A 26,494-nucleotide genomic window follows, 5' to 3' on the forward strand; every position below is an offset into this window, starting at 1 on the left:
AGAGTTCAAGGTAAAGTTTTTAAAAACGCAGGAAAACTATATTTCCACCAAACTGCCCAAAGTTGCTCTATCAGCGAGATAGGCAGCGTAGAAATTTAATAAATAAATACATTTAATAAATGTACTTTAACTCTCCTGGTTGAGGAATTCTGGGAGCTGAAGTCCACAAGTCATAAAAGGACCAAGCTTGAAGACCCCTATCCTAGTGCCACTCTTAAAATGCTACTTTCTGTGGGAATATGTTACAGCTGCATCGTACCAGGAAGGGTTGCAGATCTTTTCAGGATCCCTCATTTATATCCCAAAGGCCAGGTTTCCCATTGTTACGCTGGTGAGGTATAGCTGGATGTTCACAAGCTATGATGAATCAGAGCTGCTTTGCCCAGACATGATCTACATTGAATAGGAGGCTGCTGATCTCTGGACTGAAAAGGGAACTTGAAAAAGCAGGAGGGAAAAAATCTTAAATTAAGACACCAGATGAGAGAGAGCAAGATTTTCATTTGAGTCCTGAGTTCAGCGGGAGGCACACATTCTGCAAGCGTGTGACTGCTGTTTGTCTGCAGTGAAGTGTCTGTCCTGGCTGAACCACGTCAGTGAACTTCCGCTACAAGCGCACACAAGGTTGACTGTGAAGTTGACATTTAATGGTGTCCCTGCTGATGAGGAAAGGGCTACAAATGCCCAGCTAATGAAATAGCAGACTTGAATATTGACTTGAAATAAATTTAATACAGAGTCAGTATTTATATATCTATCAAATTTATATGGCTTCGTCAACATCAAGGAATACGTTTCTGGAAGCCTGAGGAAATTCTTATTCTAGGTTGATCCATGCTTGGTGAATTCTATGCCTCTTTCAATCCAGTTGTCAGGTTAAGTGTCTGGGTACATTGGTTGGATTATAAAAAGTGAAGTGTTGTATTGGAAGCGAATATCCGGTCTGTAGCAAACGATGCAGGCAAGATTAGCTGTTTATCAACTAGGCCAGGGGTAGGCAACCTCGGCTCTTTTATGACTCATGGACTTCAACTCCCAGAATTCCTCAGTCACTAGCTGGGAGTTGAAGTCCATGAGTCATAAAAGAGCTGAGGTTGCCTACCCCTGGCCTAGGCACAGGTCTTGACTTTCCAGAGCTGCTGTTGGTTTTAGTATTCCTCAAATGTTTGCATTGCTGCTGCAGAAGCTCGAGAATTGATTTGAAGCAGAAAATGGCTCAACATCACCCTTACCTCAGGGTGTTCCATCCGCCCCGATTATTATTTTAGATCATGGAAAATTTCATTTTGAGATATGGTCCCAAAGCAACATTTTAGTACTGTATTGTGAGTGTGAGAAGTAATTGGAGGCTCCAAATACTTTTTAAACACTTTAAAAGGGATGTGTTGGCTCCTGGGGTACCATTCTTGTATTATCGATTTTTTTTCTTTAATAAATAGGTGTTTGCCAAGTTTGGTAAAATATTTTTGACAAATGTTGCAAAATATTTTGTTCATAAAAATTAATGGTAAATCCAACAGGTGGCGCTGTTTCCTGCCTCTGGTGGGTAGCAGTTCTGTTGGAGAACTTCCAAAAAAAAAGAGAGAGAAGAAAAAAGCGCTAATGTTTAAAGCTATCAGAAGCATTTGTCAAAGGCTTGGAAAAGATCCTCAGAGGCCACAGATGAATGGGAAGGAGCAAGATTTGTAACGTGTGTGTGTGTGTGTGGGGGGGGTGTTGTGTTGCATTCCCTTAGGTCAGGGGTAGGCAACCTCGGCTCTTTTATGACTCGTGGACTTCAACTCCCAGAATTCCTGGGAGAATTCCTTTCTGAAGTTCAAAAAGATGTCAGGATGGTAAATGCTGTTCAGTTAAGCAAGCTGAACATTAGGCCCATTGGCACAGAGACACAAAATCGGAACTTCACCTTTTCTATATTAATGGGTTGGGAACAATCAAGGCCTGATTAGGAAAAGAATCTTATCCTAGTGATGAGTCAATAAAATGATCAATCTAGCTAACATGTTGGAAAAAAGGAAAAAAAATGATCCCTGTAATCCTCATTTATGTGTGGGGTTTTTTTTACAAACATTTCTTTCCATTTTTCTCAGTAAAGGAAATTAATGGGCCCCCTCTTTACCTCTATTTTACCACCTGTTCTGATCCCTTTGTAAAAGATTGGGATTATATTTGCTATTTTATAGACCTTAAGAATAAACACTGATGTTAAATTACAACCTGGACCCAAGGTTTCTTTGTTTTTTATTAATCATGTATGTTTATAGTTTTGTGTGCGCCCATCTCATTCTTGTCCTTTAAAAGCCAAGCCCCAGCATGATGACCTGTTTCACATCCCCAGCAGTGTAAGGAATGAAGTTCTGCTCTTTTTTTTTCCAGGCTAGACAAGGCAACGCAAATTACTTCAAGTCAGGCAAGGTTGGGAGCCCGTAGTTTGATGGGAGGAAGTGGAATTTGGGCACAGAGAGCCTACTGGAGAGAGTGCAAGTACCGTATAAATCCAGAGCAGAACAGCCAAAAGAATCTTGAGTTCTGTTTAAGGCATTGTTTCTCAAACACGGCAACATTAAAATGTGTGGACTTCAGCGAAATTCTGGGAATTGAAGTCCTCACATCTTAAAGTTGCCAAGATTGAGAAACCCTGGTTTAAGGGCACAGGGTCCCAGAATAGCAAGAGGTCAGACTCAAAGGCAATTCCACACAAGGAGATCAAAAGAATTCGTCTTTTGAGACTTGAAGTCGGGATAAATTGCAATAGTGTTTCCCAACCTGGGCAATATTAAGGGATGTAGACTTCACCTCCCATAATCCCCCAACTAGCTTGAACATCGCTAATTTTTCTGGGAACTGAATCCCACTCCTTTCAACTTTTATCAGGTTGAGAAACAGAAGAAAGGAATCAGATTGTGGAGAGTCCATCAAAGTATACTCAAGGCTCCTTGTTACTAATCGATTAACGCTAATGTATTGATCTAAAGACTGTGCTTTTAGGAAGAAAGTGCTGACCTCAGGCATCTCCGGGGATGTTCTGCAGGTACTCAGGCCATCGGTATGAAGGGAGTTTTTTGAGATCGGATGTCTAAGGCAGCGTTTCCCAACCTTAGGAACTTGAAGATGCGTGGACTTCAACTCCCAGAATTCCCCAGCCAGCATAGCTGGCTGGGGAATTCTGGGAGTTGAAGTCCACGCATCTTCAAGTTCCTAAGGTTGGGAAACGCTGGTCTAAGGTGCTAGCCTGACCATCAAATAGGAGTTTCCATGGGACCACTGACCACCGTCCCTGAAAATCACTCGTTATTGGCGTTATGCTTTTATGTTCCATGTTATGCCATGTTTTGATTGACTCTCCACGAGCAGTCTGTTCCATGAAAGCAAGCAATGCAGGGAGATTGTGCTTGCCTCAATTGGGTTATTGCCTCTCCTGCTCTCCCCATAGCTGTATTCCTGATTACAGTACTTAGAAAGTGGTGCAGGGTTAACCTGGACATAGCCATTTTTGAGAGAAGGAGGCTTTTAACAAATTAGTATGCTGAGGTTCTTGTTAGTCGTTAATTGGCCATGACCTTTTTGTCTCCCTGGGTTGTCATTGTGCCAGTTTCAAAAAAAATCTGGACAGGGTGCCGTCGGCTAGACAATGTCGGCTGGCGACCCCCAGGGGGAGGGCCTTCTCTGTGGGAGCGCCAGCCCTGTGGAACCAACTTCCCCTTGAGCTCCGGATGGCCCCAGATCTCCAGTCCTTTCGCCGCGGCCTTAAAACATTCCTTTTTCATCAGGCTGACCTGGACTGACGATAGGGATTTTTAAAATGTTTTTAACATTATTGGGGCTGCTAGTTTAATTCTTTTTTTTAACTTTTGTATTATTGTATTTTTATTGTTGTTAGCAGCCCTGAGTCCTTCGGGAGATAGGGTGGCATATAAGTCCCAAAAATAAAATAAAATAAATAAAATAATAAAAGAATTGTGTGTGTGGGGGGGGGGGGTTTCCACATTTTTTGGTTGTGCTTCTTTGGCCTTGCTATTTTCTTGTGACTGTCATTGGGGAAAGAGAGGTCTCAGGATTCAGGTTGCTCAGTGTTTGGGCCTTTCTATTTTTGCTTCAGGTTATTGCTTCATAATAATATTACTCAGATTATTGGTGTTGTCATAAAGGGAATATCTTTTAAAAGCTTTTATAACATTTGTGTGTCTGTGTGTGTGTGTGTCTATGTGTGTGTAGCCATCCAAGATCACAAGAAAACAAGCAACTAGTGCAAACAGCCAGAGGCCACCAATAACCTTGGGGCTTTGAAACTTTGCAAGTGTTTGTTAGAGTGAAATTCTCCTGTGCATCACCAAATAAGAATGAGCTGAGGTCACCCTTGGCAAGAGCAGGCCTGTTTTTTTCCACACAAACAGCACAATATGATCAGTGGCGTCAAGTAGGGGTAAAGAGGAAGTAAAAGGAAACGGGGCTTGAGCGGAGAGCAGTTTGTAACTATATTTTACCTATATATGAATGTGTGTGTGTGTGTGGCTATAGATATGTAATCATTTTTCTCTTTGCAAACTTAGAACTTTATACTCCATTAAAGATGCTTTTGAGAGCCTCCAACATTTGCAGCAATGCTTGTCCCAGAATTCCCTGTTTAAGGTTTCATAATTCTTTTTGGAAAGACTGTGTGTATCCTCGAGCGAGCCACAGTTTAAGCCTCCAGATTCCTGGCCGTTTTGCATTTGGTTTTGCAACCAGCGACGATCCATTTGGAGGTTAGGCGGATGGCAAATAGATGGGATCCAATCCACGCTAGCTCTGATCTGCCATACGTATCGCCACAATTGTCTTTCTTCAGATTATCCATCCCCGTTGTTTTCCTCTGCTCCAAATTGGACCCACACGAGCCATGGAAACGGTTTCTAGGTCTACCCAACACAAGAGTCGTTGCTTTGCTCAGAGTTTTGTTTTTTGTGATTATTTGATTGGCAAAAGGCCCTGCCGGAGAGCGTTTTTATCGTAGCTATTTTATCGTATCTATTGGCCTAGATCAGGGAGCGTGTGTACAGCCGTGTTTTCAACACAGCCCTTCCCGTTTGTGGCTTGGCTTTACATGTGTGTTTTTAGATAGCCCTTCTTTGTGTGAAACTGAAGATTTTAAGAATGTAGGTTGAAGTCCCAGAAACACACAGCTAATGTCATGCATGTTAATTTCCATTCCTTCTACAGCAGAACCCATTAACCTCAAACTGCAAGGTGGTTTTTTTTTAAAGTTTCCATTAGCAATTTTTAATGGATTACTGCATAGACAACTCTTAAGATTATGTCTGGAGTAGCTCTCTGAATCCCTACTGTGAATTACAAATGATTTTGCTTCTTTAAAAAAGTACCCGCATTGAACAAGTAGCTCCACTGATGATTTGGGGTGGGAATTTAAATCCTGAAGGAGTTTTCATTTGATACCAAATCCAGTTATCTTGCTGTGCAGTATAGAAAGTTGCCTTACACTGACTGGTTGCCGTGTTTCTCAACCGGGAGAACTTTCAGCTGTGTGGATTTCAACTCCCAAAATTCTGGTATCTGTTTAACAAACCACGGTTTGTAGTGCTGACTAAATTGACACCTTCTGCTTCACATTTCCCCACTAAAACTTGAATAAAAGGACATTTTAGAATAGCCTAGAGACAACCAGGGCCCTGTTGGCTCAACATTTCAGACACACAGACAGTCCTCGACTTATGATCACGATTGAGCCCAACATTTCTGTTGCTAAGTGAATTTTGCCCCATTTTATGACCTTTCTTGCCTCAGTTGTTAAGTGAATCGTGTCAGTTGATAAATTAGTAATCCAGTTGCCAAGTGAATCTGGCTTTCCCATGGACTTTGCTTGTCAGAAGGTTGCAAAAGATGATCACGTGATCTTGGGACACTGCGACCGTCATAAATATGAGTCAGTTGGCAAGCATCTGAAATTTGAACACATGACCATGGGGAGGCTGAAACAATCATTAGTGTGAAACACAGTCATAAGTCCCTTTTTTCAGTGCCGTTGTTACTTTGAACGGTCATTAAACGAACTGTTGTAAGTCGGGGACTACCTGTATTTCCCTACCTAATTAGAGAACCAGAATGGCCAAGGACAGGCAAAACAACAACAGCGGGAATAGGAACAACCTCCCATTGAGTTTCCTTGTTCTTTTCCCATCCTGGAATCTGGTAGGGAGCTTTGGGAATCTCCTCCCCTCCCCTCCCCTTCCCAGCAGGCAGGGAAGTCGCTGCTTCTGGGCTGGGGAGAGCAAGAGATTGTGAGATTGGCTGGGAAACTGTCACGGAATGTTGAGAAACGGTCCCGGAATGGGACCGCGGCAGCAGCCGCCATGCAACAGCTGCCAGTAAGCAGTGGAGCAGCCCTAGCTTCCCCAAATTTCATTCCTCCAGGAGTCAGGGGTCCCTGATTTTGGACACATTCTGTAAGTTAGCCCTCACCCTCGGCAACTTTAAGACTGGTGGAATTCTGGGAGTTGAAGTCCACAAGTCTTAAAGTTGCCGAGGTTGAGGACCCCTGAGTTAGCCAATTTGAGATAGCCTGGTTGAAAAAACGGTAGCCCTGTTCCTTCTAGTTAAAGGTCGTGACGAGGAGAGTTTTGGCAGGATGGAGATCATCAGGTGCCACCGCTCTCTTGCGTTGATTTTTAACTCTGGGTAGCTGTAATCTAAATCAGACTTGGGGAAGCTCTAGGCCTCCTGATGTTATTAATATGTAACACCCAGCAGGGTGTGAAAAATGTTTCCTTTGAACTAATTCAAGCATATAGCTTCTTTAAACTACAAACGTCCCAATTTCAAATGCTAAACTGATTATTTGAGTATGAAACAGATTGTTCTGATTATGTTTAGAAGTGATTTGAAGCAGCCGTGCAAGCTTAAAGCCCCCTGCTTAAAAGTCTGAAAGAGTCAAAATACTCAAAACTGCCCTTTTTGTGCCAGAAAGAGGGAGCTTTGTCCTTTTTCCTGCTTGAAGGGGTTCAAAACCGAGTGCTTTACACTTGCTTAGCACCAAGCATCTCTCACTGTTCCTTTGCTGTCTCGGCTCTTGGGAATTGAAGTTTAGAAATATCTGCAAAGCTGTAAGACGTCATTTCTCATTATTCCCAGATAAATCTCAAGATGACTTGTACCAGCCAATAAATCTGAATCCAAAATAAAGATACATTTTGCGTGCGTGTATATTATTGTTTCTGATTGTCTTTCAAGCCCCAAAGGGGTAAATCCAAACAAAATATTAGGGATTAGGATAGAAACAGTGTATGAAAACAGATTTCCTCTAAGCACAGACCAGAAAGAGGTAAAAAGTTCTAAATAATAACCGAGAATGAACAGTTTCTTGGGCTGCTTAAGAGAAGGATTTAAATGAGAAACAGGCACAATGAATAATATTCTGGAAAGAACTGAAGAAGCTTCTTGGATGAGAAGCGAAATGTCTTTAAGGAAAAACAGAGGAAGTCCAGTTGCTTTTTGAAAAAGCATCGTTGGGAAAACCATGATCTGGATGATGGAGAATCTCCATTAATACTCTGGAAAAGTTCATCTGCATTCACTGTACAGACAATTTTAAAGATTAATATTCTATTGAAGCCAGCACATTTTTTTTATGATTAATGGATAAACGGCTAGAAAAAAAGCCATGGAAGATTATTTAAATCTTTAAAAAAAGGCTAAATTTATTGTATGCGTGGAGACGGAAAGATTTGACACCACATACTATGGAAGAATGGTTGGTGAAGTTGAAGTTGACCAATTTTGCTGACATGGATAAATTAAATTCTTTGATTAGAGAAAAGACATTATCTACCTTCGTTGCTGACTGGAAGCCTCCTATGGACATTTTGCGTAAAAATGGGAAAAAATTGACTTTCTGACATACGGTTTTCATTATTAGACAGGATAGATTATGGAAAGATGAGTAATACGATGAAACTTTAAGAGAGGTACTTAAGTCTACTGTAAAGAGTATCACAGTATAAAGAAGCCACTTTATATATATATATTTTGTCTTTCTATTTTTCTTCTATTTTTTTTCTTTTCTTGCACTTTTTCCTTTTTTTAGATTTTGTTTCTTTTTACCTTTCCTTCCTTACTGTCTGTAATATCAGTTTGTGTAACCTTTTACCTTTTGGTTTAAAAATTTTAATAAAAGTTACACTGGAAAAAAAAACCCGTTCTCACAGTTAGATAATGATGTTTGTACCTTGCTTTGGCTAAGTTATCCAATTCACGTTTCATTGTTTTTGACCATGTGATCATCTTGAAATTGTTTACAATATTTACCACCCTAACTCCGATTCAGACAGACCCTTTCTTTAACTCTGGGGTCTGCCCTGCCACAATTCCTTCTGCGGGCCTCTTCCTCAGTCATGCCAAGTAGGTAGAAATATGAATTGTTTCATTCCTTTGTTACTTTTAGAGAGCCCTGCATTTTGTTTTATCGTATATCATCAATACAGATGTTTATTTTGGTAAGCTTCTGACTCATTCTGAACAGCACATTCATCTCCTTTAAATGTAATCCAAAATCCCTTTTCTGTTAAATATCTCACTGACAAAAATTCTCTTTCTGAATATGGAATATTGGCCAGTGTATTTTGAATGCCCCAGTTTTCATTACTGCATTTAAAATTACTTTGTCCAATTTATTTTAGCTTTGATATTGCTAATAATGTGATATTAAACACCATGCAGTCGGAAGAAATAACAAAGGCTAAATTTGCCTTTTACTTTTCATCAAACTGTATTCTAACCACACCAAGTTCACAAAGGTGATGTAGCCACAGTGGTTTCAAATACTCCAGCCCAAGGGTTCCCAACCTTTTCTTTACCACAGACCCCCTTTAAACACCGGTTGAGGCCAATATAGTTATATTACCACTATTGTCAAATTGGGTAAAGAAACAAGGTCTTACTTTTAATCAGTATTTATGAAAACCTTGAATGTCAGCGACATTGGTCATTTTTAAAGCTCTTCTGATTTGCTTTTATCTCAAAAGCAGAGAAGTAGAAAACAACAGAGACATTCCTAATTCTGCTTCCTGGTTTAGCCTTCCATTTATCTTAAGCCATGGTTGCTCACTGGGTACCCTTAAGAAAGTGAGATGACATCCCTGTATTTCCTCCTCAGGCTGGTCTTTCTGGTTTGTTGTGTCACCAGGATCAAATCAAAGTGACTGTGTGGGGCTAGTCACACTAGCGTTTGACCGCCTTGAACAAATAGCAATTTTGGCTGCCATTTTCCAACGTGACTTGAAAATGTGCTTAAAAAGACGGGGCTTTTTAAACGTTATTTGGACCTGAATAATTTTCATATTCTTCTTATGAAATTTGGAGAACGTGATGGAGTTTAGTTTTTACTTTGTGCAGAAGTGAATACGTAGAACGCTGAAGCACAGCTCACCAGACCATAATAAGCTTGGAACAGCTGGATGTAAGAATTGCAAAGAGCGCCCAGTGTTTCTCACCCGTGGCAACTTTTAAGATGGGAGGACTTCAACTCCCAGAATGCTGACTGGGGAATTCTGGGAGTTGATGTCCTCCCCTCCCCCATTTTAAAGTTGCAAAAGTTGAGAAACACTGGCCAAGGATACCGTATGAACTGATGGGTGGGTGTGTTAACCTATCCTTTACGGCAGGGGTCCCCAACCCCTGGTCCGTGGACCGGTACCAGGCCGCGGCATGTCAGTGACCGGTCCGTACAGACAAGCAAAGCCCCATCTGTGGGATGCAGGCAGCACACAAAACCACGCACACTCCGGTCTGCAGAAAAACCCCTCTCCACGGAACCGGTGATCCCTGGTGCCCAAAAGGTTGGGGGCCTCTGCTTTATGATAGTCATTCAGTGAGGACCTGGCCATTATTTGTCTCATAGGGAGCAGGTCTTTGAGACAACCCGTTTTTTATCCGCGTTGTTTAATTTAATTTTAATTCCATTTATATCCCGCCCTTCTCCGAAGACTCAGGGCGGCTTACAAGCTTAGCAGTAGCCTTCATTCTATGTATATGCCTGCTTATTAGGGCTTTCACCCCCCCCCCCCAAGCGGCATTATTACAAAGTCAGCTTATTGCCCCCAACAATCTGGGTCCTCATTTTACCTACCTGGGAAGGACGGAAGGCTGAGTCAACCTTGAGCCTGGTGGGATGAGAACCTGCACTAATTGCAGGCAGCTGGTGTTTACAGATGGACTGGATCACCCAGATAATCTGGAACATCTTCATAGTATCATCATTGTACTGCACATTTTAATTGGCATTTGGCTCCCCCCCATTCCCCCCCCCTTAGTTTGGTGGTAGAGGAAGTAAACGTTACAGGGAAGTTTCAGGGACATTTCAGATTCAAGTTTGAAGCTGCTGATAAGGCAGCCTATAAATAAACAGCCTAGTGAAGGAAGCAGCCTTAGATAATTGGGTGTTCCTGCTCTGTCCCACTTAAGCACACCGAACAACAACGTTATGACTTTTATGCTTGGTTAAGATAGATGAGAAGCATTTGAAAAGCAGCTCAACTCCAGTCATGTCTTGACAGGAAATAATGAACGGATGTGGCAGCTAAGAATGCAGCAATTTCCTGCCCATCCAAATAGACGGTATTTTAATCAGAACTGAAGTCTGAATTCATTCTGGTCTCCTTGATCTGGGAGATCGCTCCTAACGTAGCCTAACGTTTCTGTTCGCAGAATTAAATAGTCGTTTTGCCCGAAAGAGCAACGGTTACCCGGTTAAATTGCCCTTGTTCACCTTTGCAGGGATTCAGTTAATTTATTTAATTTTTGTAGCTGCCCATCTCAAGCCAATGACTGGGAAACGAGGTCTGGTCGCCCACTCTGTGACAGGAGTGGATTTTCAGAATACAGGTAGTCCTTGACTTACAACCACAACTGAGCCCCAAATTTCAGTTGTTAAGTGAGTTTTGCCCCATTTTACGACCTTGCTTGCCACGGTTGTTAAGTGAATCACTGCAGTTGATAAGTTAGTCACATTTATTTTTATTTTATTTATTTTAATTCCATTTATATCCCGCCCTTCTCCGAAGACTCAGGGCGGCTTACAAGCTTAGCAGTAGCCTTCATTCTGTGTATATGCCTGCTTGTTAGGGCTTTCACACACACCCCCAAGCGGCATTATTACAAAGTCAGCTTAATTTCCCCCAACAATCTGGGTCCTCATTTTACCTACCTGGGAAGGATGGAAGGCTGAGTCAACCTTGAGCCTGGTGGGACTCGAACCTGCACTCATTGCAGGCAGCTGGTGTTACTTAAGGAGGCATCAGCCCACTGCTCCACCAAGGCTCTTTAACATGGTCGTTAAGTGAATCTGGCTTCCCCCCCCCCATTGCTTTTGCTTGTCAAAAGGTCGCAAAAGGGGATCACCTGACCTCGGGACACTGCAGCGGTCATAAGTATGAGTCGGTTGCCAAGCGTCTGAATTTTGACCACGTGACCCTGCAACGGTAGTAAGCGTGAAAAATGATAAGTCCCTTTTTTCAGCGCCATTGTAACTTTGAACAGGTGCTAAATGAACTGTTATAAGTCGAGGAAGACCTATACATTGGCAAGACCAAATTATTTATTTGATCCCCCCCCCCTATTTCTGTGCTGCTAGAATCCACCAACTCCCAGCGGTATCTTTCGCATCTTGGCATTTGCACTCTACCCAGGGATGGCTTATTATTCATTCAAGAGACGGAGCCAGGACTGCTTTCCGCCCATCCCCTTGGCTGCTCCGGTCGCTTGTGTTGTGCTGCCTGGGATGCTGATTGATTCAGCCTTTTTTGCAATGATTTTTGTTCATTATAAGTGGTTTATTTTTTCCCCCGTAGCTGCTTTTGCTTTTTCGTAGAAAAACAGCTCTATATTTCAGCGTAATCAGACTGGTCTGACAATGTCCTGTCAGCAGAGGCGAGTGGAAAAGACGATAGGGTAAGCCTTTGGCAATCTGGTGTCTGCTTTTCTCTGTCAGTGTTGTGACCGGGTAATGGTGCAGCCAGACGTGCCAGCTTTCCTTCTCGGCAGCAGATACTGACTGTGCGATAACGCTGCAAAAAGGAGCCGTGGTGACTGGAGGGCTCCTCTGCTTTTTGCAGCTTTTCATTTCCTGATATGTTTGCGGGGGAATCAAATAGTAGTGCCAGGACTGCCCAGAGCAGCATCGAAAGCATTCTGGAGATTTAGGTCAGCTGAACTTCGTTATGTGATAGGCAGAGTTGTCCTCTTGAGGGGCTAATCCAGGGGTCTGCAACCTTGGCAACTTTAAGACTCGTGGACTTCAGCTCCCAGAATTTCTCAGCTGGCTGAGGAATTCTGGGAGCTGAAGTCCACGAGTCTTAAAGTTGTCAAGGTTGCAGACCCCTAGGCTAATCAGACCTTAGTTTTTTACATCCTAGATTCACTTAACAACTGTGGCAAGAAAGGTCGTGAAATGGGATAAAACTCACAGAAATTTGGGGCTCAACTGTGGGCGTAAATCAAAGACTCCCTGTATGCGTCTTTCTTTAATTAGGAGCAGAAATTGAAGATTCTGGATGCGTTAAAATGATCGCTGCCTTTGCCACTATCCATAAAAGAAGCTTTTCTTTCTTTCTTTCTTTCTTTCTTTCTTTCTTTCTTTCTTTCTTTCTTTCTTTCTTTCTTTCTTTCTTTTTTTTTCTTTCTTCTTTCTTTTTCTTTCTTTCTTTCTTTCTTTTTTCTTTCTTTCTTTCTTTCTTTCTTTCTTTCTTTCTTTCTTTCTTTCTTTCTTTCTTTCTTTCTTTCTTTCTTTCAAAATTCAGCTCTTATCTGGATCACCCTAGCCGTGTTTAAAGTCAACACGTCTCAGCCTTGGCAATTTGGAAGAGGTGGGACTTGGACTCCTAGAATTCTGAGAATCGAAATCCACGCATCTTAAAAGTTGCCGAGGTTGAGAACGCTGTTTTCAACCACCTGACCGCATAGGCAGATAATATTTAGACGTTTTCTTTTCTTTTGTTTTTCTTTCTCCTCCTTTGGGTCTTGGCGATGTCCTTAATTGGCCCGTGTTTCTCTCCCATCCTTTCCAGGTCTTCTTAGTGGGCAAATGTCTCCGACCAACATTAAGCTTGAGAAGCTGGATTCTCAGCAAGTTCTCCAGCTGTGTCTCCGGTACCAGGACCACCTTCACCAGTGCGCAGAAGCCGTGGCCTTTGACCAGAATGCTCTAGTCAAGAGGATCAAAGAGGTGCGACTGTCTGCAGGAGATGTGGCTGTGACCTCAGGAATGATTCACGCACAAACCACTGCACGCACTGAACTGGCTTGCATGCTTTGTGTGTTGTTCCAAATACAAAAGGAAAACATTCAGGGCAGGGATACCGGTACTGGTAGGGGTGGGGGAATGGACGGGGGTGGGGGAATGTCAATTTAAAATATATATGTGTGTGTTTCCTTTTACAAGGATGTGTGAACATTTAAATGCCAATTGCTTCATCTGGTTGCTTAAGCTTTTTTGTCCATTTCCATGCAGAACAACTCTTAAGTCATTGTGTTACTTCTTAAACAGTGGCCGTATCACATAGCTTGAGAAAATGTAGTCTTTCTCTATTTTTTCCTTGCTGAAAAAATCCCAGAACAGCTGCCCCAATGTAATGCTTCACCCACAAAATAACATGAGCTGTATGTATCTGATGGAGACGAAGGGGGAAAATATGGATTAGGGAAGAGTTTTAGTCTTTCTTTCTTTCTTTCTTTCTTTCTTTCTTTCTTTCTTTCTTTCTTTCTTTCTTTCTCTCTCTCTCTCTCTCTCTCTCTCTCTCTCTCTTTCTTTCTTTCTTTCTTTCTTTCTTTCTTTCTTTCTTTCTTTCTTTCTCAAACTTTGGCTAAAATTCCTGCATTTGGTGCCTGCAAGTCAAATTGTTCTTCAGGGAGGGGAAAAGAAATCCTCTGCCAGCTCAGTGGGCAAACATAATTAATGTAAATAAACAAAAAGCCCATGTTTGCAAAAAAATAAACAATAAATGCAGTTTATATAAACTTTCTAAGTTTGAAACAAAGTAACTCATGTCAAGTTCGCTTGTATCAATTGAGCTTGATTTCTGAAATAGTCAAGAAGGTACATTGATTGTATGGAAAAAGGGGAAAACCCAGAGTAAGAAGAGAAGGAGGACGGCGCTTGATAAATTGGGTACATGGGAGCAAAACAAGGATTAGTCATCCTGATGCGCTGGAATGAACCCAGCATTTGCTTTAATGATAAATGATCACTGCATACACACCAGCTTTCCAGCTGTGTCTGCATCTAGGATTTCTGAGGATGACTAATAGGCTGTTGTTATCGGAAGCAGAGGAGCTGGGAAATTATAGGCTTATAATACTAGGGTATAGAAAATATATAACGTCTCTCTATACTCTAATCCAATTTTCTCTTGGAAAATTGCTTCCTATTTTTTCTTCCCAGAGAGCCCGGCTCTTCCAAGAGTTCATGAAAAGCGGCGTCTCGGGCTGGAACAAGGGCAGAGGTTTGTCTTCTCGGAAGGGGGTTGAACTTTCAGAGCCGGATTCGATGCAGCTCCAAACCTAGAAAAACCCAGCATATTTACTGGGTAACTAAAGAGATCCTGCATAAAAATCCATTGAGAACATTGATGAGAAAGATGCAGGAAAAAAGGATGTAGAATAATAGTAAATAAAAAAGGTGGGCTGTGGGCAAACACCGTTGGGTTGACTTGATTCCAGAGAAAGTGGAGTGCATCTCTTTTTCAAGATGGACTTTGGAGGAGGAATTCAGGGTTGAGATGGCATCAGGAGAATGGCCAATGCAGTCTCAGGGCTGGAGCCCAGCCAGAAAACTGTCCGGATCACCTCCTAAAAAGTGGTGGCGCAGTGGTGAGAATGCAGTACTGCAGGCTTACTCTGCCCACCGCCAGCAGTTCGATCCTGACTGGCTGAAAGTTGACTCAGCCTTCCATCCTTCCGAGGTCGGTAAAATGAAGACCAGGATTGTTGGGGGGGGGGCTCCTAGGCTGACTCGGTGAACCGCTTAGATAGGGCTGTGAAGCACTGTGAAGCGGTATATAAGTGCTATTGCTAAAAAAGGAAAGTTGTGGAAAATTATTCAACGTGGACTAGCACCGATGATGTTACCTAGTTTGGATAAAGAAACCTCTGCAAGAAGACAACCAAGCACCAAGATTCCCTCTTTTCAACCCTGAGCGATACAAATTCTCCTTTATCAGTGATTCAACACTTGTGGGTGCAAGGACGGCCTTTGAGAAGGGGGTGGGCCCGGGGAACCTCCTTCAAGACAGGCAACCCCTCCCCATCCTGCAGAGAGGCGTTATTTGTGTAAAGAAGACATAATCCTTTTTGGGGGTGTAATAAGTGGGCGGCATTTTGGTCAATTCTACAGCATTTCAGTGACGTAATGCTGCTTCATTTCACAACAGTTGATGAGACATCGATTGCATTTCTTGTACGGGGCAGTTTATGAAGTAGTTCACAAGCCTCTGAGTGGTTACCTGTCAAAGACATGTTCACCCTTGGTTGTTGTACATCTCCTGGTGTGGATATGTGCAGTAATCCAGGACACACCTGGCAGGGAAGGTGCATCGCAAGGTGCATTCATTTGATTCCTGGGGTTGGCAAAGTGCTCATTGTGGGCGGTGCAGAATTTTCCTTGTGAAAGAAGTTGTGAACCGCTCCACATGCAAAGAGGCATTGTACAGTACAATGCAAGATAGCGCTCTCTGTATTGTGTCAGGCTTTATTTGTTGAGTTGCTAAATAGTATAGGACAGGGGTCTGCAACCTTGACCACTTTAAGACTTGTGGGCTGGCTGAGGAATTCTGGGACCTGAAGTCCACAAGTCTTAAAGTGGTCAAGGTTGCAGACCCCTGGTATAGGACATCGGGACGGAAGAAATGCGATCTAATATACCGTACTTCGCACACGAGGCAGATGGTTTCGTTTGCGGTCAAAAATCTCTCTGCTTATTGGAGGCTGGTTGACGAGCGACACAGCGTGACTTCATAAGGCTTGGTGGCTGAGATTGTTTGCTGACTGCCACAATTTTAAACAGTGGAAGCAGAAATTTGGTCTGCTGTGAGTTTGTTATAAATGTCAAACAGCTGAACCTCTGGATTGGATCTGTTATTTTGAAAGGGCTCTAAGATGAGCGTTGAGAGACGATAAATCATTAACTTTTCTCTGTTTCCAGCTCTTCTGGGAGAATCGGTTTGGGAAAGGCTAATGCGGATTAGATCAGATTGTCTGTCCATGGAGGACATCCTGAAATTAATTATTGTTAGTACTCAGTTTTTAAAGTAATCCAGGTACGTTAAGATTGTTTGTTCTGATTATTTGTAGGGATATATAAAGCGAGTTTATTGAAGAGTTGCAAAGGGAATAATTCCGAAGAACTCAGACCCCAAGGCGGATTTCTTTGTATTAGTTGGCAGGATTGTCAGCTTAGGTACTGTTGAAAAAGACAGCAACCAACCCTTTTTCCAAGAGAGCACAATGGATATAGCAAGCCACACTGAGAGGTTTGCTAATAAAAAAATAATAAAGATTTGATTGGTAATAAATACATTACTGGAGTACTAATGGCAATAACTAAATTCTGGGGGAAACCAAGGTAGGAAAATTTATTTATTTACTTCTAGAAATTATATCAGGGCCCATCTTGTAGCACATAACTCTTGGTAGCTTGCAAAACCGCCCCCTTACCATACAATCCCCAGGCTTTAACCCTGACCCAGCGCTTGGTAAATGGGTAAAATTAGAATTGATTGCTAATTGGAAGCGTGGGCCGAGGAAGATGAAACAGGAGAGTTGTTCAGAAAACAAGTCATTTTTATAGCCACAGCTAGAAAATTCTGCCAGTGAAAGGAAGTTTTGATTAACTGATGGATTATGTGCTATCAAGTCATTTTGTACTCCTGGAGATCACATAGATCAGGGGTGTCAGAACTCACGTCGTCACGTGACGCGTCACAGTTTTTTCCCCATGGCTGGCAATGGGGTGGTACGCTTTTGGCGTGACGCATCCGGCCTGTGGGCCGGCAGTTCGACACCCTGACATAGAGAAAGGAAAGTTAACCACCATTTATTGCAGGGGTCTTCAAACTTGGCCCTTTGATGACTTGTGGACTTCAACTCAGCTTCAGCTGGTGCAGAATGCAGCCGCGCGAGTTGTGATGGGAGTCTCCCGATACTCCCGTGTAACACCTCTTCTCCGCGAGCTGCATTGGCTTCCAGTTGCCCTCCAGGTGAGATTCAAGGTGCTGGTGATGACCTATAAAGCCCTAAATAGCATGGGCCCGGATTATCTAAGGGAGCACCTGCTGCCGGCGTCAATTTCCCATCGTCCTGTGTGCTCCCACAGGGAGGGCCTCCTCAGGGTACCGCCGGTAAAGGATTGCCGACGGGCGATCCCCAGGGGGAGGGCGTTCTCTGTGGGCGCGCCTGCCCTCTGGAATCAACTGCCAACGGAACTCCGGACTGCCCCCAACCTTCGTTCATTTCTCCGGGACCTAAAAACCTGGCTCTTTGAGCTATCTGGTCTGGACTGAGGGGTTTAATGTTTTTAAATTGTGATTTAATTTTTGCGGCTAGACTTAATTTTATTTTAATTTTATATTGGATTGTTTTTAAATTTTGCCTTGTAAACCGCCCTGAGTCCTTTGGGAATAGGGCGGTATATAAACCGAATAAATAAATAAATAAATAAATAAATAAATAACTCCCAGAATTCCTCAGCCTGGCTGAGGAATTCTGGGAGTTGAAGTCCACAAGTCATCAAAGGGCCAAGTTTGAAGACCCCTGGTTTATTGAGTAAATTGAAGGCCTTGGTTTTTTTTTGATATATAGTGACATATCCATTGCCTTTTTTCCCCTACTTAACAATAAAGCCCATAATTTTGGTTAGTAATTTTCCAACTGCCAGCAACAAGAGTAGAAAGTCAGAGTATCTCAGCTCATCGGTTCACCTGAAAGACTGCTTATTGGATGGAGACCTATTTTTATGCTCAAACAAGCCTCTGCAGGACAGGCGGGCCCTTTGCCTAATGAGGTTACTCACATTCAAGTATTTTTTTGTTGTCAAGACTCCGCAGAGTTACCTGTTTCTGCCAGTTTCATCTCCCTGGATTGAGTCCTGCTTTCCAAATAGCTTTACGTGGAACTGTTGTATTTTGGCATCCTCCAGATAATGACTTTTATTGGAATTTAATGCTGTAAAGCAGTATTTTTAAACTTGTCAGTTTGATGGGCTGACTCCAATTCCCCAAATTCCCCTAAAGGAGTTTGCTCTAGAGGTCTCTAAAAAGGATACTCTTGAAATAAGCCTGGCTCTAATCGTAAGGTCTGGATTACCAGAAGTTGCAGAATAGAGGCCGCTATACGTATAATAAGGCTACGTGGAGTTGTTGAGCTTTCTTTGGAAGCAGGGCCGTTTATATGGATTTTAGGACAACAGCGCTGTGTCTTCCAGCTGCTTCAGAGAAATCCAAGTCAATAAACATGCATCTAAACACATACCATACATAATTAAAATATGTTCCAGGATCAGGTAAAAATAAGAAATGGTTTCTTGTGAAGAAAAGATTGCATTTTCCGCTTTTAAAAATTTAAGAGATAATATTTTTGCCTTTTGTGTTTCATCTTTTTTTCTCTTCTACAAAAGAAGCATTAAATTATAATTGAAGGTGCAAAAGTGAGCAAAACGTCCTTCCTCCGTTCTTAAACAACTGGAAAGGTCTCTGTTCCAAAGAGCAGAGGGAGTAGAGGAAGGGAATAAACGGAGAAGAGCTTTGTATGTGCAGACAGCCCTGTTCCTTATCCTTATTCTAGCGGCTTTTTAAGCGTTACCATTCTTGAGACATTCGTTTCTCGGTTTAAATGGCAAGCATAGCTGCCCATCCTGTGCGCCATAGCCCAGGCAGCGCCAGTGATAAAACAACAAAATGAATAAAACTAAATTAACGACTGCCTACGTCTCCAAACAGTTCACCTCTCACCTTCAACAGGGGGACAAGCATCTCTGGGTCTCATGCGAAGAGTTTTTCCCCCCAAAGGGCCACTGCTGAGATGCCACGCTGCTTAAGTCCCAGAAGAAGGCAACATTTCAGGGAAGGGGCCTGGAGCGTGCCAAGCCTGTTTGACCTGGTGGAACGGGCAGAATGCAAGGAGAGGCTGCCCACAGATAAATGGTCTCCTGCCGTTCAGGGCTGTGAAGACGATTGTGCCTTGAGTTGCACCTGGAGCGTGAGTGGGATTCACATGGGCAAACTCTGCTTGCTTTGAAGGACTGGGGGTCATTTCTGGGTAGTCTGTGCGCTCATCCCTGTGTAGAGAATGGCCGGGATAGGATCTGTTAATGGTGATGAGGATGGCCAATATGGTCTCTCAAAAGCCTCCCAGAGTTGTTTGCTCAGCGTTAGGGCTGCCACACAAGTTGTAGGAAGAAAGAAATTCTTTTTCTTGTCGGGAAGGGAATAATAATAATCCAGGTCTGGCCCTGGTGGCGCAGTGGTTAGAATGCCGCATCGCAGGCTGACTCTGCCCGGTGCCAGCGGTTCGATCCTGAGCGGCTCAAGGTTGACTCGGCCTTCCGTCCTTCCGAGGTCGGACAGAGGAGGACCCAGATTGTTGGGGGACGATGTGCTGACTCTGTGAAGCCGCTCAGAGAGAGCCGTAAAGTACGACGAAGCGGTATTTAAGTCTAGAGTGCTGAGTGCTATTTCGGCTTTTGTTTTTTTTTTACAGATGGATCTTTCCGTAGAAACGCTGTACGCGTTAATGCAAGAGCGCCAGAAAAGGTACGCCAAGTACGCTGAGCAGATCCAGAAAGTCAACGAGATGTCCGCCATCCTCCGCCGCGTCCAGATGGGCATTGACCTCACCGTCCCGCTGATGGAGAGGCTGAACGGCCTGCTGCCCGAGAACGAGCGACTGGAGCCTTTCGGCATGAAGCCGGACAGCAGGGAGCTCAAGCTGTAGCTTCCCTTCCTTCGGCCGTCTCTGCCCAGGCTTGGCTGCAGGACCTTGCTTGAAGCCTCCGGCTCGGGGTGAGTAGGAGACCCTCCCGGGAGGGACGAAGAGAGCCGCCAGGACAGACCTTTGGCTCCTCCCTTCACGGCTTTCGCCCGCTGGCCGGCCCCTGCTCTCACCAAGCAGCCTGCTTTTGAGTCGAGATCTCCGTCTCCCCTTCCTCCTACCTTGGCTTTCACTTTTTATTTCTCGGACACCTTGCGACCTCCAGGGACCGCTGGACAGGCTGGTGTCCAAGGAGGGAGTCTCCAAACCGCGGTGGAGGGCATACGGTCAATTCATAGAAAGTTTGGGGGCAAACCTCTTTGGTCTCCCTGTGTCCTGCCTTGTAAGGGTTAACATCCCAGGGCCTTCCGAGGAAAGAGAGCAGGTACAAATGGACAAATGGACTTTCAGGAGTCTGTTCTCACCAGCTGCCGTCTTGTGGAGTAATTCCTTATAAAGATCTAGAGAAAAAAAACCATATAAGACACTTTCCCGTGAGACAGTTTGAAAAACACGGTTTCCCTTTTTTTGCACGGGGTCGAGGAGACCGCTAGCTTAAACGCATCAGCAGGACTTTTAGGAAAGAAAGGCCAAATTTGTCAGCTAGAAAGATTTTAGGCTCCTTGCAATGGCGTGTAGCTTTTTGCATTTTATAGTGAAATGTCTAAAGCCCGAAGGAGTCCTGTCCACCTCACTTGCATAACACAATGCAGCTTGTGTGGGATGGATTTCCTTTCTGAGGTCTAGTGGACTTCCCTCCCCGTGTAATTTGGTTGTGTGCTTAAATTACTTCTTAGTTTATGGGGCTGCTAAATGCCTGACTTGCCTGAGTTATGGAACTGTCACGGCTACGTCTACAAGGGACGGGATGGGACGGCTTCTCTTTCGCTCCCGTTTTCTCAGAGACTTTCTGGATCCATGTGGTCTCCTTGAGCTGCCAAGATTGCTAATAAAAAATTCCGTTTTATAAGAAATAGGAGCTATTTTTAGTTCGTGGCCGAAGGAAGTTGGAAAAGTGCTAAGCCAGGGAACTCTCACTTTATTTACATTATTCTTATGGCGGCTGGATGGATCTTCCCCACCGTCCAAGATAATTCACGGCAGAGCCTGCCCTGGGTCCTCAATTTCTCTTCCTTCCTCTGCACTTTCACTCTGTCTTGGTGAGATTTTTTTCCAGCATTAAAGCTAAAATTACACGTGGGTTGGAAACGTCTCGTCAGAATAGCCTGTGTATTTAAAATTGACATACTTTAATCATACCTTAGTAGTGGCTTTGCCACAAAAGGAAAAGTGGATTTCCCCATTTTTATACTTACTGCAATCGGCCCTTCTCAGCAATTCATCCAAATCGATGTAGTGGCCTGGCTTGAAAAATATCGCACTCGAACTCATCTCCCTAATCGATTGGAGGAATAGTAACCTTTCGTTTCCGTGCTTTGTTTTCTCTGCCACAGAGATGATCGGATTTCAGGACCGGCCAGTGAGGACACCGAGAGACAAACATGTAGAGTCAGTTTTGCATTTTGTATGAGAAAAGAATATTTAATTGGGGGGGCAGTCTCTGGACAAGAGGTTAAATGATTGGCATTTCCCCTGTACCTTTTAATACCATTGTTACCTCAGTAAGGTACGGACACCCAGGTTCTTAGTGCTCAAAGACGGAGGCAAGCGAATCCGCCCTTTGCCCCGCCCGGAGGTCCCTCCCGCCAGGGACGTGCAGTCCTGTCGCCGGGAAGAAGCTCCCAGCTCAGCTTTGGCTTGATTCAATGCTGCCTAGGATTCCCAGAGACCACGGAGGTTGACCGTGGTCAGGAGCCAGATCGGGGAAGGTCAGACCTGACCCTCGCTAGCTGTTCGTGGAAGAAATGCAGTTCCTTTCACCGGTAGAAACACCCAGTTCTCTTGACCATAACATGGAAGGCAGGGCATTGGAAATAAAAAGGTGCAGAACACCTGCTCGGGTGTTTGAATGCCTCGCTGTTTTCTTCCAAGGTGATTCAAAGAATTACGGCGATCTCTTTCCCCAACACGGTTCCCAACGCAGACTGGAAACCAGCTGGGGGAATATCGCTGCGGGGGCCTCGTCCTCTTGCTGTTGTCCGTCTTTGGGCTACCAGAGCGGATTAAGAAAGCTTTTCCTTCCTTCCCCAGCTTTTGGGGCTGACAGTTTGGGACAGTTGATGGTGTGTCACATTTTTTCCTTCTTCTTTTTTTGTTTTTTGTTTTCTGTATATAAAAAAGAACTATTTGCTATTCTACCATGGTGCGATTTTTTTTTATCATCTGAAATCGTTTAGATAGCTTGTATTTTTATGTTGAACTCCTACAAGAGCCATGTTTGAAACGGCAGCAGATGCATATTTAATAAACATTGCACAATGTTGCTTACAGAGGTATTTTAATTTTTTATTTGGAAAATCTGTTCTAATCACCAGGAAAAGATTTAGTTGTAATTCTGAAAGTCCCTAACTTCTGGCTGCTCTTCTCTGCAAAATATTCTGTTTTGATTGATTGAAAATGAACACATATTAAATGCAATAAAACCGCATTCACATTTTATCGTATAAAACTCTAGTCAAGAATTAACAGCCAAGAGCATGCTTCAAGTTGATTTGTTGGGCTTTAATACGCCAAAGATATATTTAGAAAAACATACTTGTTAGAAGCTTATGTTTCTAACAAAAATGTGTAAACTGGTGGTTTATCTTTTGGCAGCAGTATTATAAACAGCCAGTTATCTTCTGGCAGAATATTGTTACACTCGCCTTCTTCCTTTGCAAATTCAACCTCATTTGCTTAATACGAACTCGCACCATAGTTCTTGTCACTAAAATCCACTGTAGCCATTTAGAGAATGAAAACAAATTTTTTCCTATTCCAGCCAAATTTTCACCAAGCTGCAACACATCTGATTGTTGCTAGGACACTGCCTCTCACTGGGCACGCTGCAGGTAAATTCGGGACTGCGAGAGTCTTGGAAAGGCTATTTCAACCCCTGCCTGGAATAAACGCTGGCACCGAGTTACTCTTAGATGCTCAGTGGGTCACCAACCCTGACACTCAGGAAACGTTGGATGTGGTTGAAGCTTTCAGTGGCGACTTCCTTCGGCCCACGAGGCAGTCCTGAGCCGGAGAGAAAGCCACGATGTGCAGACACCCAGGCCGGAAGAGACGCCCTCGTGTGCACTTGTGTGCCATTTCCATGTATTGCATCCTCCAGCGTTGAGTCAGTCCGGGTAGGCGGTCCTCTCCATCCTGATCCATTAAGAGCTGTATCTTGATAGAAGTGTATCCCGGATTCCTAAGAACGTATCTTGCTTTACTCGAAATCGGGCATTAAAAAACGAACTGCTAGATGTTTTTTTTCTTTCCTGGGGTTCCTCAGGAATCTTTTAAGTGTACCGAAAGGGGTTAATTTGAGGTCTTAAAATACAGAATAGGGAAAGTAAGATGGTGTTCAAGTAGTTTCTTGAAAACTGCAGAAAATGCTCTATGTATTTTCCTTTGTGGAAAATACAGTGTTTTTGTTTTTTTTAAAATTTTTTTGCCTTGCCTTGAATTTCCTTCTGTGAACAGTGTCTGGTCATTACTTGACATATTTATTAATAAACGCGCAAAATATAGATAACCTGATGCAGCATCTGCCTTCTTCCTTCTGGGTGGTCTCCGCTTCGTGCCACAAGAGAACGGGCTTTGTTGAGATGGTCCAGGGCTTGGAAGTCCTCCATCCTCGTTTCCCATTCCCCCCCCCCAATTATGTTTTTAAGGTTCCCCAGTGCCCTCTCTAGAGATGCCGATGGGTATTTCCATGGTGCAGTGACGAGCTGTGTAGGATAAACGAAGTAAGTGCAGATGTTTCACCGGTGAAAATCATGATGTCAGTTGGCGCTCTAGCGCTCTTAAATGGGACCGTTACAGGGAAAGTAGCCCGTGCTGAGAGTAGATAATCCAATCAACCATAACTGTAATATAGAACTCACGAAGCGGTAAGCGAAAGAGAGACAAGCTTGTAATGTACCCGGGTCGCTGTTGAGAGGGTAACTTTTCTTACATAACTAACCATTTCCTGACAGGGAGTAAGCTTTGATTTAAATATTTCACACCAGTTCTCACTTGTCTTTTTTGCATCAGCCACCAGAACCAGCAGAAGGCTGGGCTGGGTTGTTGACAGGACTCTTCCTCACGTAGAACAGCCTGTTCTGTACGGTTAACTTTAGAGAGGGATCCAGCGCCAGCGTCATTAAATATGGGACACCTGCTCCAGGTGCCCATAAATAACGTAAGCTGAATGAAGAATTTCAATATGGAAGTGAGGAGAGAGTCTGCCTGCACCCCGGTACAAGCCGTCCCCAACCTACGACTATGATGGAGCCCCAAGTTTCCACGGCTAAGCAAGACAGTCGTTAAGCGAGTTTTGCCTCACTTTACGAGGCAAAAACACAATCTAGCAGTTTGGATCGTCGCAGTTGTTAAGTTAGTAACACTTAAGTCCTTAAGTGAATTTGGATCACGCGGCCACAGGGATGTTGTAAAGGTCGTAAAGTGTGAAAAAGAGTCATAAGTCACTTTATTCAATGCCATTCTAACTTCAAACGGTCACTAAATGAACAATTGTAAGTCGAGGACTACCTTTTAATGGCATTTCGCCTTTCAATCTTGGTGATGCAAAGAGAAACGTGGCAGCTGTTCCCCGTTTTCGGCACACAACAGCTTGCATATCTTTCGGGATTGTGAGAGAAAAGAAAACACTTTACAGTTTCTACGTTGGCCAGAAAAAAAAAATCGATGCTTAAAAAATGGGGTGGAGAGAAAAAAAGGAAGGAGGGGCGCCTCGCAGTCCTTGGACAGGGCTGTCTTCACAGCTGCATCTTTTATTATTTTAATTTATTATTTACATTCTGTCCCGTCCTATTCTCTGCCCCTCTGTAAACATCCCAGGTCCTCCCGGCATGGATTTTCAGAGGAACCAGCAGAGTTATCTCCTCTCCAAGAACAACAGCCAAAAGAGAAACTCTGCCTTGGGGGGTGGGGGGGTGGGGGGTTCATTTGGGTGGTGGAGAACAGCAGAGAACCTCTGACAGTATTCCTACTCAGTTCTGAGTGCATTCGCAACTTTCACCCCTTCTGGAGGCAGGTGGTTCCACTGGTTAATTGTTCCAACTGTCAGGAAGTTTCTCCTTAATTCCAGGTTGCTTCTCTCCTTATTCAGCTTCCATCCGCTGCTTCTTGTCCTGCCTTCAGGTGGAGAATAGCTTGACTCCCTCTTCTTTGGGGCAACCCCTGAGATGCTGGAACTCTGCTATCCTGTCACCCCTGGTCCTTCTCTTCATTGAACTAGACCTACCCAATTCCAGCCACCCTTTATATATTTCAGCCTCCACTCCCCTGATCATCTTTGTTGCTCTTCTCTGCACTCTTTCCAGAATCTCAGCATCTTTTTTACATCGTGGTGACCAAAACTGGATGCCGTGTTCCAAGTGTGGCCTTACAAAGGCGTTGTAAAGTGGTATTAACACTTCACGTGACCTTGATTCTATCCCTCTGTTCATGCAGCCTAGCACTGTGTTGGCTTTTTTGGCAGCTGCAGCACACAGCTGGCTCCTATACATTTTGAAGTTCAGGATGGTAAATTGATCCCTTTCAGATACAACTTATTCCTGTTTCTTGTGCTTTACATTTCACCTGTACTGATTGGAAGTACAGAATGGAATCCCTCTGATGCGTCCGTAACACACACACACCAAAAAAACCCCAAGAGCATCAAAAATGTCCCCTCGTTTTGCATCCCTGCCTGACTTGCCAATGTCTGGGCCTAGAAGTGGGGATTATGCTTTGTGGGCTGGGATCATGGAAATTGTTGGGCACTTCTTGGGTGAATGTCCTTGGTAGACGGGTGAGGAGGACGTATGTCTCCCAGATCCAGTTCAGGCGTCTGCACAACAGCAAGTGTTGGGTCTCAATTGCAGGCATATTGTGTACCTTGAACATTAGACACAAATTAAGACATAAACCTGAAAATGTGCACGTGGGACAGCTTGCAGTCTAACAGGCTAGTCCTCACCAATAGTTAGCAACTCATCCAGAACCTGAAAAAGTCTGCCTGGGTTTCCCCCCCCCCCTCATTTTGAGATGTGCTGACCGGGCAATTTAAAGAAGGCTGCCTACTAAGGTGGCAGTCCTACAACGGCTGTGCAAATAGCTCACGTCTTAAAGTCTGTCTCCGCTCCCACTGAGACGTGTTTCTTGGGAAACCGGACGCCTGTTCTTTTTTCCTTTCTGGTTTGAAACGTTTCGCGGCTTATCCAAGTAGCTTCCGAAGTGCGAAATGTTTCAGGCCAAAAAGAAAACAAGGCCAGTTTCCAGACAACGCCACCCGGACGACCGAGAAGCTTCGTTCAGACGTGTTTCTTGAAAAAACTTACAGCAGCAGAGGGCACAAACTCCGTTTTCAGTCACACCTTTCAATCAAAACTTCAGTCCGCTTAACAAA

At 43.7% G+C, this 26,494-nt stretch overlaps 1 protein-coding gene across 2 annotated transcripts in view; it reads left to right on the forward strand.

Annotated features, from left to right (window-relative positions):
* BORCS5 (BLOC-1 related complex subunit 5) overlaps window positions 1-25,736 on the forward strand; it is a 27,929-nt gene extending 2,193 nt beyond the window's left edge. Inside the window, exons 3-5 of one of the 2 annotated variants that reach the window (XM_083365914.1) lie at window positions 13,053-13,210; window positions 19,735-20,036; window positions 21,459-25,736. In XM_083365914.1, the coding sequence (XP_083222040.1) occupies window positions 13,053-13,210; window positions 19,735-19,968 (392 nt within the window). In that variant the 3' untranslated portion in view covers window positions 19,969-20,036; window positions 21,459-25,736. The remainder of the gene's footprint in view (window positions 1-13,052; window positions 13,211-19,734; window positions 20,037-21,458) is intronic. The other variant, XM_083365915.1, reaches the window with a different exon arrangement.
* Window positions 25,737-26,494: the final 758 nt, after the last annotated feature.

This window comes from Vipera ursinii (genome assembly GCF_947247035.1).
Source record: "Vipera ursinii genome assembly, chromosome: 6".
Lineage (NCBI taxonomy): Eukaryota > Metazoa > Chordata > Lepidosauria > Squamata > Viperidae > Vipera > Vipera ursinii.